General features: G+C 35.5%; 1 protein-coding gene across 4 annotated transcripts in view; it reads left to right on the top strand.

The window, feature by feature from the left end:
- Positions 1 to 20,803, top strand: part of RNF180 (ring finger protein 180) — a 221,042-nt gene that overhangs the window by 168,113 nt on the left and 32,126 nt on the right. For all 4 annotated transcript variants that reach the window (XM_021007243.2, XM_021007244.1, XM_021007246.1 and 1 more), the window contains one exon: positions 9,790 to 9,915. In XM_021007243.2, coding sequence (XP_020862902.1) covers positions 9,790 to 9,915 — 126 coding nt within the window. The remainder of the gene's footprint in view (positions 1 to 9,789; positions 9,916 to 20,803) is intronic.

The following is a 20,803-nucleotide window of genomic DNA, read 5'->3' as shown; positions in this document are numbered from 1 at the left end:
ATAGCTTAGTCATTCACAGTTATTCTTCAAACAATATTGCTGTTACTGTATAAAATATTCTCTTGGTTCTGTTCATTTCACTCTTCATTATTTCATGCAAGTCTTTCCATGTTTTTCTAAAATCAACCTGCTCATCATTTCTTATGGCACTGAACAAGTTATTTAACCTCTGTCTCTCTTGGTTTCCTCATCTGTAAAATGAGGATAATAATAGCACCTACTTCCCAGGGTGGTTGTGAGGATCAAATGAGATGGTATTTGTAAAGTGCTTAACACAATGCCTGGTACATAATAGGCCTTTAAATGCTTTCCTTCCTTCTTTTCAAAATATATACTTAATGTTGATTGTATAAGAGATTCAGAGCAAGCAGATTAAAATTAAGCAGGACATTAAATAAGTCCTAATTTAACAAAAGTTTAGACCTTATCATTAGTCTAACAGTAAAATTTGGTAGATAGTCTCATCCAATAAAACACTGAATAATGTAGAGAATCCTAAGCAGGATAAAAGCAGATAATCCAGATTTAGAACCAAATGACCTGACTCTGCCCCTTACTGATTCTTTGGTTTTGTAAAAGCCACTTAACCTCCTAGGCCTCTGTTTTCTCTTCTGTTTATTTAAGGGCATATAATCAATGATTTTGAAAGTCTCTCCCAACTCTACTCTCAACATGTGCCCTTGATCACAACCCTTTCCAACCTCTGCAGCCAACTGAATCCTTAGTTCTCTCTCTATCTGTCTCTTTGTGTGTGTGTGTGTGTGTGTAGCTCTTTGTCACTTCTCTCTCCCCTTCCCCTCGCCTTTCTCCCCTGTCTTCAGACTTGCCCGAGTCTCCATCCTCTATCCTGAAAAATAAAAATCCTTCACTAGATCCTATCCCCTCCTTCCCCCACGCCTGTCCTCTGTCCCCCGTCCCCCCCACCCCAGCCGCCTTCTTGAAAAAGCTGCCTGCTGCCTACTCTTAGGGCCTCCATTTCCTCTCCTTCCAGGCTCTCCTCAGCCCTTTGCAATGTGACCTCTGACCTCACCATGTGACTGAAACGGTTTTTTCCAACATTTCCAAGGAGCTCTTAGTTGCCAAATTTAATAGTCTTTTCTCAGACTTCTTGACTACTCTGCTGCATTTGACACTGTTGCCAATATTCTCTTTCATACATTTACTCTGAATTTTGGTGAAAATGGTCTCTCCTTGTTCTTCTCCCTGTCTAAGCACTCCTCAGTCTCCTTTGCGGTTCACCTGTATGATGCCTCCTAATTGTGGGCATTCCGTAAGGCTCTGCTCTGAACCTTCTTTTCTGTCTATACTTTCTACCCTGACAGCTCCTGAGCATGTCATTTATATGCAAATGACTCAGACTATAGATCCAGAACTAGTTTCTCCGCTGAGCCTCAGTCCACATCACCCGTTGCCTTTTGGCCATTTCGGATTGCATATTCCAGAGCATTTCACACTCAACATGTCCAAAACAACACATTTTCTTTCCCTTCAAAACCTACCCCTCTTCCAGACTTTCATATTTATGTTGTAGGAACCATCATTATACTCTCTCAGGTTCATAACATCAGCAAAATCTTTGATTCCTAACTCTCCTTAACTCCTCATATCCAGTCAGTTGCCATATCTTACCTGTTCCACCTACATAATATCTTTGTCATTCAAATTCTCATCTCTGCTCGCTACCTTAGTTCATGCCTATGTCCTCTCTCACCTAGATTATTTCAGTATCTTCCCAATTGATCTCCCTTATTTGAACTCTGCCTCACTCCAATACATCTTCCATACAGCTACCAAAGTGATTTTCCTTAAAAACAGATCTGTCCATATCACTCCCCTACTTGGTAAATTCCAGTTACTCCCTACTGCCTCTAGAATCAAAGATAAAGCCATTTATCTAGCCCTACTTTCCCTTTCCAGCTTTATACAATACACCAGGGGGGTGAACTTTCGGGCCTCCAGGCCATATGTGGCCCTCTAGGTCTTTGGGTGAGGCCCTTTGACTGAACTCAAACTTAACAGAACAAATATCCTTAGTAAAAGGATTTGTTCTGTAAAACTTGGACTCAAGTCAAAAGGCCGCACTGAAGGACCTAGAAGGCCACATGTGACCTGGAAGTTGCTGATTCCCCACCCCTGCAAATACATACTCCACTGCCCCACCAAGACTGTAACACAATAAATTGCCTCTTCCTCACACATAACACTCCATCTCTCATCTCCACACCTTTTTTTACTGGCAATCCCTCATACTAAAGTGCACTCTGTCCTCATTTCCACTTCTTAGGATTCCTCTCTTCAACATGCAGTTCAGGTACCTTTCCTGATCCTCCTCCTCCAGCTGCTAGTGCCCTTCCTTCACTACTTTGAGGTAATTTAAATACTTGGATTTTATTTGTATTTTTTATTTATATTTATTCAGTAGGTGATTATCATCTCCCAGGAACATTTAAACGCCTTGCCAGTAGGAATTGTTCCTTTATTTATTCTTGTATCTCTAGCACTGACACACCGATGCTTAGTAGATGTTGATTGACTGATCAGTTGAGTTTAGAAAGTAAACAAGAATATTCACTTAGCATAGGTTACAAAACAGACCTATCAGTGTGTGAAAAAGCCCTAAAGTCAAAGAAGGCATGTTCCTACCTCAGAGTGTTCCAGCCCTAAAGTCTATTCAGATTCTTCCTGGTCTATTGAGAATCCAAAGTAATTACAAAACACTCTTCCTGCTTCCCAACAGAAAAGCGACATTGAATTCTATCGTGCACAGATTATATATTAGAATGAATTAGACTGGATAAATTTACTCATGTAAATTATTTTAAAAAACAGAAGGAAACATTTTTAAAATATAGACCCATAAATAATTCTCTTTATGAAGAGATTGAAGAGCTCATCCTCTAGAAATAGCTATACATTTCTAAATTCAGAGAGTTTCATTTACCAGCTTGAAGAGATACTGCAGATTTTTAAAACAAGGAACTTGGTGTCAGGTTCAGTCCACTTAAACTTCCTGTTGGCTGTATCTTTACTAATTCAAGTCCTCCTTAGGAAACATACTTTACATTAAGAAAAAACTAAATACAGACTCAAATACAATGTAAGAAATTATTTCAAGCACTACCATGTTCTAGGTACTGTGATAAATACAAAGGATAAAATCCAATCTTTTTTCCTCAAGGATTTTACAGTCTGGTAGAGCAGAGGCATCAAACTCCTGACCCAGCTAGAAGCAGATTAAAATGTAATTGGGAAATATTTAACAAAATAAATAAAATACAACACAATTTAGTTAATTTGTGGCTTTCTAAGTCAACATATGGCCCCTAAGGATCCGTTTCTATTTGAGTGTGACACCACTGGCATAAAGAATCATAGGACTATCAAATCCAGTCCTTTCACTTTATAGATGAGGAAACTGGTTAAATGACTTGTTCAGGGTCACACAGCTAGTCTCACCTGAGATGGGATCTGAACCCAGGTCTTCCTATTTATTAATCCAGCATCCTACTCACTACTCCACACTGCCTCTTACTTACACAAATAAAACACAAATGTACACTAATGTGCAATATGTCATCAATGTACCATTAAATGTATAACCTACTTTGTGAATTCAAAGGACGGAAGACATTGCTTCTAACTTGGGGAGATTAGGGAAGACCATGATGAAAGTGGCATTGGATTGGGGTTTGAAGGCTAGGAAGAAATGAAGATAATTAGAGCCGTTCTAGGGTAAAGGAAGATTGTTTCAGGCAGAGGGAAAACTGTAATAGAGGCACAGAAGGAAATCTTTGGAGTGTATTCCAATTTGCCTGGAATGTGAACTGTGTAAAGAGAAATAATGAGAGATGAGGTTAAATAAGTATGTCGGAATCAAACCTTAAATGCCTTTGGCCTTGAATGCCAAACAAGGAATTTGTACTTTTTCTACTAGTTAACTATGAGAGGTAGTGTTGACAATTTTTGAGCAAGATTTAAGTTCAGATGTATTTGAGGTCCACAGATAATCTACTAAATATAAAAGTGGTGTAGTGGGAAAGGGAGTGTTGCATATTTATTGTTTCTTTTGTGCCATTTCTGTGGAAATTAAATTGCTTGAAAAATATCAGTCTTTTCCTAGTTCTTATGTGAAATAAATAGCAAAGTTCCAAAAGCAGCAGGTACCCTTTCACTTTTTTTTAACTTTATGTAAAAGTAGATGCAACATTAGTAACCATTTATAGAGAAGCAGTATAGATCATGCCTGAGAAAATATCCCTGCCATCTGCAGCATCTTTTTGTTAGTAAATCCTCTCCAAATCCTTGTGAGGTAGGCTGAGCAGCATTCTCTCTATTTTATGCTTAACTATGTACACAGAGATAAGACAATATGACATAATTTTGCAACAAAACCTGACAATACAAAATGAATTGCCAAAAAAAAATTAATCCCATTAGATTTGTCTTTTTTTTTTAGCTTTATTCCTCAGGTAATTCGAGTTGTTATTCCTATAGGAGTAAATATAACAAATTTACCATATATTACAACTATCATTTAGAATTGATGAAACAAAAATAAAAGATATGGGAACCAGTATCTTCCGTGCCTAGCAAATGATAGCCATTAATCAGTGAATGAAGTTGTTTGTGATTCAAACACAAAGCACATCATCGTGTAAAGGAGACTGTCTTTTAACATGTTATCAGAAAACAAATCCGGCAGATTTTGCCTCATTATTTTCTAAATCCCTAAATGAAAATATTTTCTAGTCTTTCCAAGGTTCTATGTGTTTAACAAATGCCAAGACAATGAAGTGGGAAACATTTTAGATGATACAGTGCCCTTGGGAATATAATAAAATCAATACATTAAGGAAAATGAGTGGGGCCAGAAAAATCTGAGATGTGAAGATCATTTCCCAGGGCAGTCCTAAAGCTAAAAGCCACATTAAAAGCTGATATCCACCAGATTCAGTTTCAGCTGTGAAAGGCTTGTTGACTGTATTTTGCATTTTTCTCATTTTATACCATTAATCCTTATTGATGGGAGCTCTGATTCCCAGGTTTATATAGTAGGCATTCTGTAGTATCCTTTCTGCAAATGCCATCTATTATCCCATAATCTCATGGAACCAAGTACAACCTATAAAAGAGGATTCACAGTTCCTGCTGAGTAGCAAGAATATGTGTTCATGTTCAGACCCGCAGATGTTTTAAAGCACATCATCAAAGTCTCTCCAAGGAAATCACCTGTTTGTGATGTTTATGGAAAAAATACAAGTTTCTTGCTTGGCCTGATTGGGTTTTGCAAATTCCACCTCTGGCAAATGAAACATTATGTATCTCACAGCATAGAAGACAGCAGGTCCAAGGGAAAAAAGTGAATAGATCTCGTTACATCACTTGGAGTTCTATCTTCCTCTTCTGACTGCCTGAAAAACACCAGCTGATGTCAGTGGGAATCAGCTGACAGCCAGGGAAACCTTATCTCTTGCTTTGATCAGAATTTTCTCACTGTGATCGGAAGTGCTCTGGGTCACCATGGAAAGTTCATCTCTAATGAGAGTATTGACGTAGATGTCAGAGTAAACTCGGAAAAAAATGTGAACTAAAATTTTCAAGTACAATAGATCTTGGTTTTGGTGAACTAAGACCTATCATCCAAGTGTCAGAGTTATTCATAATGAACAAGTTCACTATAAAAGGAAAAGTATATGTAAGAGATTGTAGATTTAAAGCTGCTGTCAGAATTACAACACGAACCAAGATGCTCAATGTCAGTTAACAACTACTTTGTTCTCCCCTTGTTACCATGGTCTTTTTAGGCCTGTCTTTTTTTATATATGAATTTACTTCATAAACATAACCTCTTCTGTCTTATATGACTTTAAAAGGTTGCAATGGAAGGAAATAATGTAGCTACTTGATCTCATGGAGGAGAAGGTTGGAAAAAACTATTGAAACATAATTAAAATATTTAAAATGGGAAAACAAAGTCTGTACCATCACAAAGGGAAAAGTTAAAGATGAGGAGAAGAGAATAAGCATTTATATAGCACCTACTTTGCGTTAGGCACTGTGCTAAATGCTTTTTACAAATACTATCTCATTTAATCCTCACAACAGCCTTGTGAGGTGGATGCTAAGATAGTTTTTTATTTTTAGAATAGAGTAGCATATCATTAGAATCACACAAGATAGCAGTTCTTTATGTTTTTAATAATGCTAATCTGATTTTAAATCATGACTGCCAATATTTAAGCATTTGAACTAAAGTCATTGTGAAATTTAATTCGTATTTCCAACACTGAAATCATCTAGATAGAACAGGGATTCTTAACCTTTTTTGTGTTGTGGGGTTGGGTTTTTTTTCAGTTAGGAAATGGTGAGATTTTTTTTTCTCCACCTAAGTTCAGAAATCCCTGAAATTTATCCATGGACTGCAGATTAAGTATTTATTGAAAGACGTATATTCAGGCTAAACTATAGCCATGTGGTTACAATGGAAATGTGGTATCTTTGAGAATATGACATGAAAGAACCTAGGGCTTCTAGTCTCTGTTTCTTAAAAAGAAAAAATTCCATGGGCTTTGTCATGTTGGCAATATTAGGGAATTAATACATGAAACATAATCAGACTACTTCTTTATCCATGTGTAACCATTTCATTTCAGGTTTGTGAATAAATATGGGATCCCCTAAAGCTCCTATAGTTTTTTAAGAAATAATTTATGATTATTACACAAACAATAACATCCACACATTTATTACATACAGACATAGTACATTTTGTACTGTCTCTTTATCAAGGGTTAACAGAGGGTCTGTGGATTGATAAAAGGGAGTCCAGGAACTTGGATCAGAATAACATTATTTAATAATAATAGAGGGAAGGGAAGGAAACCCTCTCCCCAATAAATAAAAAAATAATAAAAAAGACAAATAATGATAATGATGAAAATAATAATTGTCATCATTACTATCATCATTAGTATTGGTAACAATTATTATTATTGGTAGTAGTGTTGGTAGTGGTAGTAGTAGTAGTAATAGTAGTAGTAGTACTATAGCTAACATTGATATAGTGCTAACATGTGCCAGGTACTCTACTAAGCATTTTACAAGTATTATCTCATTTGATCCCCAAAACTAACATGACAGGTATATTATCATCCTGCTTTTACAGTTCAGGAAAGTTCAGGTCTCATAACTAGTAAGTTTCTGAAGCCACATTTGAACTCAGATTTCAGAATTTGGTCTGGAAGTTTAAAATAAAATCTTTGCTAGTACTTTTAAGTTGTAGACCCTTACCCAAATTCCTGTCATAGTATCTACTAATAACTCTATCAGGCCTTTTGTTTTTTGGGTTTGTTTGGGGGTTTTTTGCCTTGTCTTTTTAACCTAAGCTGACATTGCTACAATGCACAACTATAAAAATACATTAACTAGGGGCAGCTAGGTGGCACAGTGGATAGAGTACTGGCGCTGAAGTCAGGAGGACCTGAGTTCAAATCCGGCCTCAGACCAAACACTTGACACTTACTAGCTGTGTGACCCTGGGCAAGTCACTTAACCCCAATTGCCAAAAAAAAAATACATTAACTGTACAAATCATTCCCAGGTTCATCTTAGTTTGTACTTCAATCACTGGTTTATGGATCTAGGATTAGGATTGTTAGAGAGATTTTTCAGGTTAAACATTTAAATTAAGTTCATAGGATCATACCTTACGAGAGCCACAAGGGACCTAAGAGTTCATCTAATCCAACTTTCTCATTTTATCAGTGGAAAAAAAGTGACTTCTAGCAAGTGATGTGACTCATCATATATGTAACCCAAAGTCATACAGGTTATCAGCGAGCAGAACTAGGATTTGTAGTAAGGACCTCATACTTCAAATCCAGTATTCTTTTCACTGTATCACATTCTGCTTCATTTCATTTGCGTGGCATTTTGTTTCTTTCCCATTTTATTTAGTCAGCATTCAACAAGTTGCTTTAAATATTTTCTATGTATAAAATATTATATAAGGTACTGTAATGGACATAAAAATAACTTACATGGTTCTAGCCTTTAAGGAATTTACCATATAGTAGGAGAGCCAAGCCGCATAGTGTCTGCAAATAATCATTATAAAAAATATGATACAGCAAGTTTGGAGGAGAAAAAGGTTATGTGGAGCTGGGATGTCAAGGGAGAATTTGGGGAGGGGATGAAAATTGGTATTTGACTTGTCTGCTAAAATAGGTAGAATTTGGAGCACTTGTTTCTTAAAATGGTTACACACATTTGAGGAATTGGGAATTCTAGGTTAGAAGAGTTTGGAAGGGAGGTTAAGAATTGATGACAGAAATTTGAGAGTCATCCACATAAATCTAGTTGAAGCCATAGAAGTAAATGAGATAGCACTGACTGCAGACCCCTTGAAAGAAATCAAAAAATGCTGATGGGCTTGTGGAAAAGAAGAGCCATTGAAGGAGCAATTAGAATAGGAAGATAACTCTGATGGGCTGGTCACATCCTTTGAATGCCAAAAGTAAGCTTGCCTAAAAGACTGTTTTACTGAGAATTCACCCAAGACAAGTGTTCACATGGAGGTCAGGAGAAATGATATAAGGACACTCAAGGTCTCTCTGACAAACCTTGGAATCAATTGTAAGACATGGGAGACACTGGCATGGGACCATCCAGCATGGCGTGCCCACATCAAAGAAGGCGCTTGTGCTCTATGAGCAAAACTGAATCATATTGGTCTAATAAACCACAGTCGAACACACTCTACCTTGACCCTAATGTAGTGATGTCATTTTGGTCCTCTTCAAGAATGAAGGCAAGAATAGGAAGACAATTAGTTGCTTTTTTGTAAACTGAAACTTAGGGATCTAATCCCTTTTTTTTTAGTGTTGTGAACAATAGCATCAGTCCAGGGTACAAAGTATGAAAACACTGGAAAATATAAATTGAGTTTAACCATATTTTAATTTTTATAGATTTTTTTAAAAGTTTGATTACTTCTCACAGGTGAAGCCCTTATCAGTTGTGTGCTCACCATTACCACCTTCCTACATTTTCAACCTTACCTCTTTTTCTTTTGTGCAACACAGCGACTAAAATTGATGCAAGCTAATTAGTATAAACAGATTCCTCCTCAGAATCCTGGCCACAATACCTGTCTTACTTCTAGCTCTATGCCTTTGTTTATGCCACTAATGTGGGTTGAGGAAGACAAAAGGGAATTTCTTTCAGTCTTCTGTCAACCACGTCCCTTAAGACCAAGATCTGAACTCAAGTCTTCCAAGAAACTTTCCCTGAGTAACCTTATCTGCAGCCAATTACTGTTTTATTTAATGTCTCTTCAGCTCCTTAAGTATACAGTTTCTACCATGTTGAGCTCAACTTGTTTGTCCTTTTGTGTTTAGCCTTCCCTGCTAAGCCTATGAACTCCTAAATAGGAGTCTAAGGACATTCTGTGTTTTTTGTATTACCCCAAAGAATCAGTGTAGTTTTACATATACACTGTGGTCTCAACATATACTTGATAAATGAAATGAAGCAGAATAAATTAAGGGAAAGTCATTCTAAGAGTTATTGTTCTGGCTGTTCAATCAGCAGTGGAATTGGAGCTCAATAGGCTAGGAAATTTAGGGAATTATCTTTGTGTAAGTAGCAAAAATGATTATAATATGATCTTTACTCCCTGAAAAAAATCTGAAACCATAACCAAGATACTAATACTTTCATCTTTATAGTCATATAAGCACTGTATTTTGCTTAAATTTGTGCTTTGAAACCTTTTTGTTTCCATTTTAGAACTGAACAATGCTACAAAAACATTCTTTACTAAGGAATACTTGAAAATAAAGCAAAGCTTTCAGAAATCCAATTCAGCAAAATGGCCCCTGCCAAGTTGCAGAAAAGCATTCCATCTCTTTGGAGGTAAGTAAATCATTGCCTAAAAACCTGGTAACATTTTTAGTATCGTTTTTCTTATCACTTTTCCTGAAGTTATTTGCATACTTATTGACAAATCAGAGTAGAAAGTCATTTTTTTTTGTAAATCAAAGAATTAATTAAGGCTCTTTAGTTAAAAAAAAGTACATACCCATTTACCAAAAAAAATTAAAATAAACAATACATGATTAATTTGAAAGGACAATTAGTTTTAACAAAGCTCATAGTTGTCTTGCCTGGTTATAAATCTCTTTTAAAAATTGTATTTTCCCTATCTTCAAGGAAGGAATATGCAAACCAGCATTATCCTTTATAAGGTTCTTTCAAAAATCCATTTCTGAAAACTTAGTTTACTGGTTTTTATTCATTCAGAATGAATAAAAACACTTGAAAGATCTGCACGTTATTATCAACATCCCGGAAAGAGGTAGGTATTACAAGTATTATGATTTCCATTTTACAGGCAAAATGATGGGGATTTGCCCACATTCATACAGCTGCTTCACTGATGTGTTAATATTCTGTGTATTTTTCTTGTTTTCCAAATATTTAGGTCAAGCAGGAGGTATCATGTTAACATAATAACAATAAATCATTATGATATATTTTATGATTTCATGATTATGGTATATTTTGATAAAATTATTTTGTACAAAACCATTAAGTGTCTATACCGGGTTAGTTCTTGCCATTTCTCCATAAGGAAGATAGAGTAAATTTAGAAAAGGTACAGAGAAGAGCAACTAACATAATTAGAGAAATAGAGAATGTGGATTAGAAAAAATGAGACTTGTCTGTCTCTAAAGAAAAAACTGAAAGGAAATAAGAATAGCCTATAAAACTATGTAGTGGTGATGCCTTTATTCTAGGACTAAGGAGCAGCACTGAAGTTTTAAAAGGTTGTTTTGAGGGAAATAAAAGGATATTTCCTTTATTTGGACAAAATAAAAAGATCTCATTTATTTTGTTCATTGGCTAGTAAATGTAGGGAACTTCTTACTCATAGAAGTGACATACACTTATAATATACCACATTGGCCTAGACACAAGAAGAATTTTAATGTGAAGTAATCATGATTTTCAAAGGTTTTTTTGTTTTTAATAAATACATTTCTTGACTAGAGAAATGCAAATCAAAACAACTCTTAGGTAGCCCATCACACCTATCAAATTGGCCAACATGAAAAAACAGGAAAATGATAAATCTTGGAGAAGATATGGGAAAATTGGAACACTAATGCATTGTTGGTAGAGTTGTGAAATAATCCAACCATTTTGGAGAGCAATTTAGAACGGTGCCCAAAGGGCTATAAAAATGTGCATGCCCTTTGACCTAGCAATAGCACTTAGTCTAAGGCTGTATCCCAAAGAGATCATACAAATGGGTAAAGGACCCACATGTACAAAAATATTTATAGCAGCTCTTTTTGTGGTGGCAAAGAATTGGAAATTGATGGGAATCAATTGGGGAATGGTTGAACGAGTTGTGGTGTAGGAATATAATGGAATACTATTGTTCCATAAGAAATGATGAGCAGGCTGACTTCAGAAAAACCTGGAAAGATTTGTGTGGACTAGTGAGCAGAACCAGGACAGTGTTGTACACTGTAATAGCCACGTTGTACAATGACTGACATTGATAGATATAGCCCTTCTCAGCAATGCAAAGATCTAAGACATCCCCAGCAGTCTCATAATGGAAAATGCTATCCAAAGAAAGAACTTGTATGTAGTTTGAATGCAGCTTGAAGCATACTATTTGCTATTTTTCTTTCTTCTGTTTTGTTTGGTTTCCTCTTTCTGATGATTCCTCCTATTAGTTCTAATTCTTCTTTACAACATCACCAATATGAAAATATGTTTAATAGGAATGTATATGTATAGCCTATATCAGATTGCTTGCTGTCTTGGGGAGGGAGGGGAGGAGGAAGGAGGAGAAAAATTTTAAATTCAAAAGCTTGTGGAAGTGATTGTTGACAAATCATAATAAACTAATTTTAAAAAGAGAGATAAGAATAACTGCAGGGACAATCTGCTAGAGAAAATAGAAGGGGGTGGTTCACAGAGAGAGGTTTATCTTGGTCAGAAGAAGGGTAACCTCTTTAATTAGAGACTAGAATAAAAATACCTTAAAATATTAAATGCTTCTTTACTCCCTGTAACTTTAGAGAAATAAAGACTTCCTTCTCTTGCCTTAACTTTTTACATTTTGAGAATTATCAGTTCTAAGAATGATATCACTATTTAAATTCTACTGGTTCTTAGCAACCCCCTAGAAAATCTCTCTTTTTATAAGTTGACTTCAATTACAAAGCTCCTCAAAACTTGCTGTCTAAAAGAGCAAGAACAAATCATTTCAGAACAGAAACAGTTAACACAATTTTTAAGCAAAGTCATTATAACTTTCTCAGCTGTTTTTCCTGCTTCTCTCCTTTGAGTATCTCTTTTGTCTGCTATTTGTAGTGATACAATTTATAGGGTAGAAAACAGCCAGCAGTAATTTGGTCTTCCTGACTTCCCATGGGCTTAGAGCAGTGATTTTCAAACTTTTTTGATTCTGTACCCCACGAGTTCAAACTATTTTGAGCACACACATACACTATATACATCTATATATGGATGTATATAAGGAGTGTGTGTATATGTGTATGTATGTATACATATATACATACATACATACACACACACACAGTGTGTGTGTGTGTGTGTGTGTGTGTGTGTGTGTGTGTGTGTATTGAGTGCTGGGCCTAAAGTCAAGAAGACTCATCTTCCTGATTTCAAATCTGGCCTCAGATGCTTACTAGCTCTGTGATCCTGGGCAAGTCACTTAACCCTGTTTACCTCAGTTTCTCATCTGTAAAATGAGCTGGAGAAGGAGATGGCAAATCACCCTAGTATCTTTAACAGGAAAACCCCAGATGGGGTCACAAAGCATTGGACACAACTGAACCAAATGAACAACAATATATATATGTATATACACATGTATATACTTGTATATGTATACATAATTTAGAAACTATTTACATGTACTAATAATTTTGTTCATTATAAAACTTATATTAAAAACAAACATTTAAAAGGGATGATATAAAGATAAAATAATAATTGATCCTAGAAAGAAAGTCTTTAGAAAGTCTTTACAGTTTATTTAATAAGGGAATAATATTGTCAGACTTGAACTTTAGGAAAATCACTATGGCAGCTGAATGGAGGATGGTTTGGAGTGGTGAAATACTTTAGGCCGAGAGATAAATTAGAAGACTATTGCAACAGTCCAAATGAGAGGTAATGAAAACCTGAACTAAGGTGGTAGTTGTGTGAGTAGAGAGAAGGGGACAGATACAAGAGATGTTATGGATGTAAAAATTATAAGATTTGGTAGCTGTTTAGATATTTGGTGTGACCAAATGTGACCTGGGTAACAATAAGGATGGTAGTGTTCTGAGGAGTAATAGTAAAGTTTGGAGGAGGGATGGATCTGGGTGGAAAGATAATGAGATCTGTGATGCAAATAACAACCCCCCTATGCCTACTTATCCAGTGATTCTCACTCTGTCTAGTTGAATTTAGAAACATTTCATCTGCTTGTGAATTTCTTTTCTTTTTTTAGAGAGAAACCACATGATCTTTAAGCATTCTTTGCTTTTTCAAATGCTTGCTATCAGTTCTAGCCCAATCACATCTCCCAAGGTCAATGACGTTATCAAATCTTATAATACCTTGCTAAAGAAACCTTATAGCACCTTGCCAACTATTGTCTATGTTAGAAATTATGTTCTTTTTTCCTTAAATCAGAACTTTTATGACCTAGGACGTGCAAAGATGCTAGTATATCATAAATTTGAAAACTTAATAACAACTTCATAACAAAACACAAAGTTTGAAACAATTTAATTTTTTTTTGAATATATAGAGAGAATGTCTTTATGGTTTTTTGTTGTCATATGTTGTAGAAAGTGGAAGTAATGAGGGTAACAATCAATCAAAGATATACCTGGAAAAACACCCCCCATATATATTATTTTATCTATTTTGTTCTGTTGTTTTTCTTTGAGAAAACATAACATTTAAATGCAGTAGCTATGAATAAATCAACAGGAAAAAATTGCAGAAAGATAGGCACTGTAGTTTCTATTTTATTAGTTATTCTATTTTTTATGTGTGTGTATATACGTATATATACACACATATAATGTATATACTTTTATATAAAAATTGTTTCTTTTGGAGCTATGAAGGAGCATGCATACTTAACTGACAATATGATACACTAACAGTTATGTTATATATAACCATTCTTTACCAACTAAAAGATTATAATACAAACATAGATATGTTTAGAGATAAATGAAGACTGACTGGGATTTTTCTTTTAAAAAGCAATTTCTCAACATTATTCTTTTCCCGAAAAAATTCTGGGCAAAGGAGGGACAAAGTCCTTGAAGCTATAACCCATGGCGATTGATTTTCAGATCAGGAAAGCAGGACCCTTGTTGTGCTTATCTAGTTAGCTGTAATATAGGATAGTTTCTACAGCCATGATTAGCAAAGATAGAAAACTGAAGGCTTTTAATTGTTGTGTTTTCAAGTGTTCCAACAAATTGAAATCTGATTAAATTTGACACATGGGTCAAGTAAAGGGTTTCAAGTACTTTTGCTGTTGTTGTTGTTAGTTAATTAGTTTAATGAGTTGGCATTATGAGTTCAAATTTTAGCTTTTTTGATATTCAGCTATTTCAAACCATAATCAGGTCTCCTCTTATTTCTTATGAGCTCCTTGGAAATTATAGGCAGAATTGTACTAGGACATAGGCACAATTGGATATAGGCAAATTGAGACAATTGCCCTATAACCAGTGATTTGTTATGGCCATCGAGATGCTAGGAAGTGAACAGTGAATGATTCAAGTAGCCAGCCAGAAGGGTAGAAGGATATCTGAAGCTAAAATGTCTCAGGCTTACATATTTATATATACATACATACATATATTGTAAGTTCCATCACCAAGCCAAAGCATGTGTAACTGCCTCTTACCCTTCCACATATCAGTTGCCATTTGTGACTTTTCTTTCTTACAAGTGTACCCTTGTTCATTTTCATATAATTTTCTTTAGATAAAATTGTTGGGAAAAAACATGCAGTATAACTTGGAATACCCCAAGTTACCTAGGGATGGTCCTGTATCTGAATCCCTTTTTAGAGATAGTCTTCGTAAAGCAAATTATCTAGCTTTTCACTCAGTAGCAGTAGTGTCTATCTAACCATCAGCATATATTAAGTAGTATTACAGGCATTAAGGATGTAAAGAAAAAGAACAGTCAATGCCCAAGGCTCTCACATTTTATTGAGGGTAAAAAAATTAAGTAAATAACTAGATACAGACAAGATATATAGAGTAGATGGAAGTTAATCTGAGATAGGTCTGTGACATCGAGGGAACCAGGAAAGAGCTTCCATAGAAGATTAGATTTGAGCTGGACCCTAATGGAGAGGAAGGAACCAAGAGGTGGAGGTAAGGATGAAAAAGATTCTAGACTTGGAGATATCCAGTAAAAAAGACCCAGAAACAGGAATTGGAATTTCATATTTGAGGAGGTGCAAGTAGGCCAGTGTGGCTGGGTTAAAGAGTATGTGGAAAGGAGTAAAGTAGAAGAATACTGGAAAGGTAGGAAGGGGCCAACTTTGCTAAACAAAGAGCTTTCTATTTTCTCCTGAAACCACTTAAGTTTATTGAATATGTGGGGTTGAGGGGGTTGTCATGGTCAGACCTGCTCTTTAGGAAAATCGTTTTGGCAGTTGAATGAAGGATGTATTATAACAGGGAGAAACTTGAAGCAGAGAGAATAATTAGAAAGCTAATATTATTATTGCAATAATCTGTGCAAGAATTAATGACTTCTTGAACTAAAGAGGTATCTATGTAAGTAGAAAGAAGGGAACTTAGAGATATATTGTGAAAGTAGAAATAGCAAAATTTGTCCACTGTTTGGATATTTGGTAAGGAGAGTAAGGAATCAAAAATGACACTCAGGTTTTTAACCTGGGTAACTGGTATGATAGTGCCCTTGACAATAATAGGGAAGTTCAGGAAAAGGGGAAGTATGGAAGAAAAGATAATGAGTTCTGTTTTAGACATGTTGATATGCCCATATAACATATAGCTAAGGGTGTCCAAGAGGTGATGTGTGACTGGAATTGAGAAGAGAAGGTAAGGGTTTATATAGAGAGCTGGGAATCATATGCATAGAGATGATAATTAAACTTAAGTGATAGTCTAGGCAGCGCTTCTTAAACTGTGAGTTGTGATCCTATATAGGGTCATGACCCATAATTTAAGAAGCACTAAAGGGGTCACAGTGGAAAAAGTTTAAGAAGCCCTGGTAGAGAGAAAAGATAAGAAAGCGCAAGCCAGCTTGTTGTTGTCAGAGTATTTTACCCATGTTAGAGGGTACAATATAGACGAAGATATGGCAGAGAGACTGAAGTGGCATTGTCACAGATGTAGGAAGAGAAGCAAGGAAGAATAGTGTCATGAATATGCAAAGAGGAAAAATTATCCAGGAGAATAAGGTTATCAACAGTGTTGCCTTCTGCAAAGAAGTGAAGAAAGATTAAGATTGAGAAATGGTCATTAGATTTGGCAATTAAGAAGTCATTGATAATTTTGTAGACAGACAAATGAGGAAAATGACAAGTGCTGGAAGGACTGTGAAAAAACAGGTACACTAGAGCACCATTATTGGGACTATGAAATAGTCCAGCCATTTTGTAAAACAACATGGAATTATTCCCAGAAATTACCAAAACTGTCTAAATCCTTTTACATACCTCTACCATTACTAGGTTTATATCCCAAAGAAATCAAAGAAAGAAGAAGGATCTCTATGCACAAAAGTATCTATAGCAGTTCTGTGCTTCATAGCCAAAAATTGGAAACTAAAAGGATACTCTCCTATTGGGGAGTAACTAAATAACATAAATAAGTATTATGTAATATTATGTAAGTCATAACAGAGGTTAAGGGAAGGATGAATAGAATGAGTAGGCAGTACCATTATGACTTATATAAAAAGTAGCTCAAAAGGGTAGAATCTATGAAATTTATGGTCAGAAAAGAAGATTGGCTAGTCAAATGGGTAGCTTGAAAGCTGAACTTGGTAGACTATCACTTATGTTTAATTATCGTCTCTATGCATATGATTTTCAGCTCTCTATATAAACCCCTACCTTCTCAATACCAGTCACACATCACCTCTTGGACACCCTGAGCTATGTGTTGTACGGGCATATCAACATGTCTGAAACAGAATGCTAAACCACCTAGAGAAAGGTCTTCAGAGCATTGCATATTCCCTTGTGGAGGATTTGTGAAGAACAAAAGTGAAGAAGAATTGCATAGGGTGAGATAATATGGATAAATTTCAGTCCTCAACATTGGTTGCTATTGATGAGAACATGGACTCATTGACGTATTGGTATATAGGTAAGGCACTGTAATAGGCATGGGGAATATATACAAAGATAGTGTAAGTCACTAATTCTGTCCTCAAAGATCTTACAATCTGGTGAGTGATAAGATATGTTAAAAAAACAACAACAACTAGAAAGTAGGATAATGTTTTCATTCCTCTTTAAAATATTTTAAGTAGCTGTTATGTATAAATAAGTACATTAAGTTCATACCTTAATTTGGTTATCTAAGGCTCAATGTGTTCAGTACAGAGAATAGAAAGATATAATAAAAACTCTGGCCTCAATGAGTTTATGATCTACTAGGAAAATAAGATGTACATAGGTTATCAGGATGCAAGACATAATATTATAGGCCATTCAAATATTTATTAAATGAAAATATATGCAAAGGAGAAATGGCCAAGACATAGCACTATTAAAAAAAATTGAGAGGGGAAAGATCACTTTTACCTGGAAAGATCAGGAAAGATTTCATGAAAGAGGTAGTGCCTGAATTAAGCCTTCGTTTCAGTTCAACAAACCTTTATTAAATTCCTACTCACTGTGTAGAAGAATGCTGTGCTAGGCATTAGGGGAAAAGGAAGTAAATGGTTTAGTTAACATTGAATCTCTATCCTCATGGAGTTTACCAGTAGGGGGATATGGTCTATAAACATAATTATAATACAAGATAATGCATGATAAGTACATTGGAGAGCTGTATAGCAAAGTAGCATAGGACATCAAATAAGATAATAATTGTGAAGCACTCAGTACAGTGCCTAGCACATAATAAGATCTATATAAGTGACAGCTAGTAGGTCCAAAGAGGAAGTTCATCATGGACTAGTGATGGAAGCTGAAACAGAAAAGGTATTTTTAACAAATGAGCCACATGAAACTGAAACAAAGATAACTGAGCAAAATACTGAAGGAAATAAATGAGAAACAGTCAGTGCTACCAAGAAGCAGAGACATTGCTTGCAAATAACTATAACACAGAATGAAAAAGAAGCACAGAGAGGTACAAAAGTGCTATGAGAAGCTTTGTTTCAGTAATATAATAATTCATGTTGTTAGGTAATGTATTCCTTAATTTGTATTTAGGAAGAACAAATTATTGTTTTTCTTTTTTAGTAGCTACCATGACAGATGTTATAAATGTTCTTGTTTTGTGGCCACCCACACTTTAAAGAGAATTCCTGATGTTCAAATAACTCCACACTTGAACTGTTGACTTGAAGGAAAACTAAAACATTACTTGGAAAATTGTGTTTTTTTTCTATTTGATATATGATTAGCACATCTAATTAATTTTCTTTATAAAATATTTGTTAAGCTTTAAAGTGACACCCATCTAACATCATATTGAATTAATCTACATGTCATATATGATAATAATAGTTAGAATGTATATACAGTTTAAGGTTTTCAAACTACTTTACATTTAAAATAACGTATGCCAGACAAAAACTCCTGCCACCTTCTTTTTATATTTGATGGCTAGATAGAGGAGACAGACTTGGTAAAGTTAGTTGTTTGTAAATAATTCACAAATAAGGTATTGGGGTCTTTTTTAAGACCTGAAAACTATTGTTGGGTGGTATTTTAAGAAAACGTGTGGTGACAATTCACAGTACTCTTCAACTTAGGTGATAAACTGAAGATGTCATATATTCGCATTTACTCTGAAGTAATTAAAACTTTATCAAAGAATATAAACTCAATGAGTCAAAAAGCCAAAATGCTGTACTACTTGAAAAGGAGCATTGGTATTGTATTATGGAAGGACCGACAGTATTCTCTTTAATTTTTTACCATATTGATTACTTTAATGGATCCATCAGTTCTAATACTGCCAGATTTCCTGAGAAGATTGTTCTGCCTTGAGACTGAATTCCTTAATGTCCTCAAAATTGTGTTGCTTTCAGCTCAGACTTCATTTCATCATTCTGTTCTTCAGTGCATTCACTTGCTCTTGTAGCATATTCAGAATTGTAATGATGAGTCCAAATGTGGATCAGGCAATCAGACAAAATCACTTATTAAACACCTACTATGTGTCAGGCCCTATGCTAAGCACTGGCTACAAACAAAAAGAGAGACAGCCTCTGCCCTCAAGGGGCCTGTTGTTGTATTCTTATGAGGGAAGACAACACACTTGAGAGAGTTGAGAAAGAGGGGCAGGGCATAACAGAGGCACGGTATCCAAGTGAGGCAGGGAATGAAGATTGGCCAGCCTGGGCCCCTTCCCAAAGAGCAGGCCCCAGAAGGAAAACGTCCATGAGTGAAAGGAGCTAGCATGACAGAAGGATGTTCCAAGCAACTAAGGCAAAATACAACTAAGGCAGAACCAGGAGGAGAATGAAAGTTCGTTCCCTGTCAAAAGATTTGGCGCCATGGGTTTACAATTGAGAAGTAGCTTGGAGGCCATCTAGTCCAGCCTCTTCATTTTATAGATGAGAAGACTGAGGATAAGTAATTCGCCCCAGGTTACACAGATAATGAGCAGCAGATCCAGCACTCAAATACAGCTCTTCTGACTCCAAATCCAAAGTTCTTTCCATTGTATGATGCCACCTAAATTATTATTCTGACCTCAGTGGTTTCTGGAAAGACATTTAAAAACAGAAACACTTACAGATCTCCATTTGCCATCTGTTTTCCACCATCCTTCCAAAATCATCTTTAACTGTCCCTAAAATAATTGCTTAGTTGGGTCACTTACTAACCTTTTTTTAAATGTATGTTTTCCTTCACTGCTCCTCACTGTTTTATGCTCTAATAAAACTGCTCATAATTTTCCACGATCCTCTTCTGTAGAAGTTTACCATGAGTGTAAACTTGGCTACCACATTTCTCCACTTGGCAAGGTAATCAAGTAAGTGTTTAAAAGTCAAGCTTCTTCCAGGCTTATTTTGGTCTCTTCATTGTGGCAATTTATTTATATCACTGAAATTACATATAAATTGTTATAATTGGTATTGATGGCCATTATTCCATCCGTTTCCCATTTTTTCAGAATCAGCAGCTTATTTAAATATGTCAAGTTGATGCTGTTTTAATTGTACTCCATAGCTTTCCTCTTTTTACTTCTTTTTCCTAGCTTTATAAACTTTATTAATTTGGAGGGTCTTATCAGGATCTTCATAGAGTTTCTCTTACTTTATCATACTTTACAACAAATATCAGCACATAAGCTGAAATCACTTTCATGGAGACATTCTGCATGTGCTTATCATGAACACTACAATAGGATGTGACCAGATATCCTATGCAGTCATGATTCTTACTTCCTCTGTATTTATGATAAAACCACCTCCTTCATTTGCTTCACTAAGGAAAATAATTTCCACTTAGCTGCAGTTTCCTCTTGTCTTGATGATCTCATTAGTTCCCATAGTGTCACACTTCATG

Source organism: Phascolarctos cinereus, unplaced genomic scaffold (genome assembly GCF_003287225.1).
Source record: "Phascolarctos cinereus isolate Bilbo 61053 unplaced genomic scaffold, phaCin_HiC Scaffold_4;HRSCAF=312, whole genome shotgun sequence".
Classification (NCBI taxonomy): Eukaryota; Metazoa; Chordata; class Mammalia; order Diprotodontia; family Phascolarctidae; genus Phascolarctos; species Phascolarctos cinereus.
Note: the sequence above shows the minus strand (reverse complement) of the source record. Positions and strands in the feature narration are given on the sequence as shown.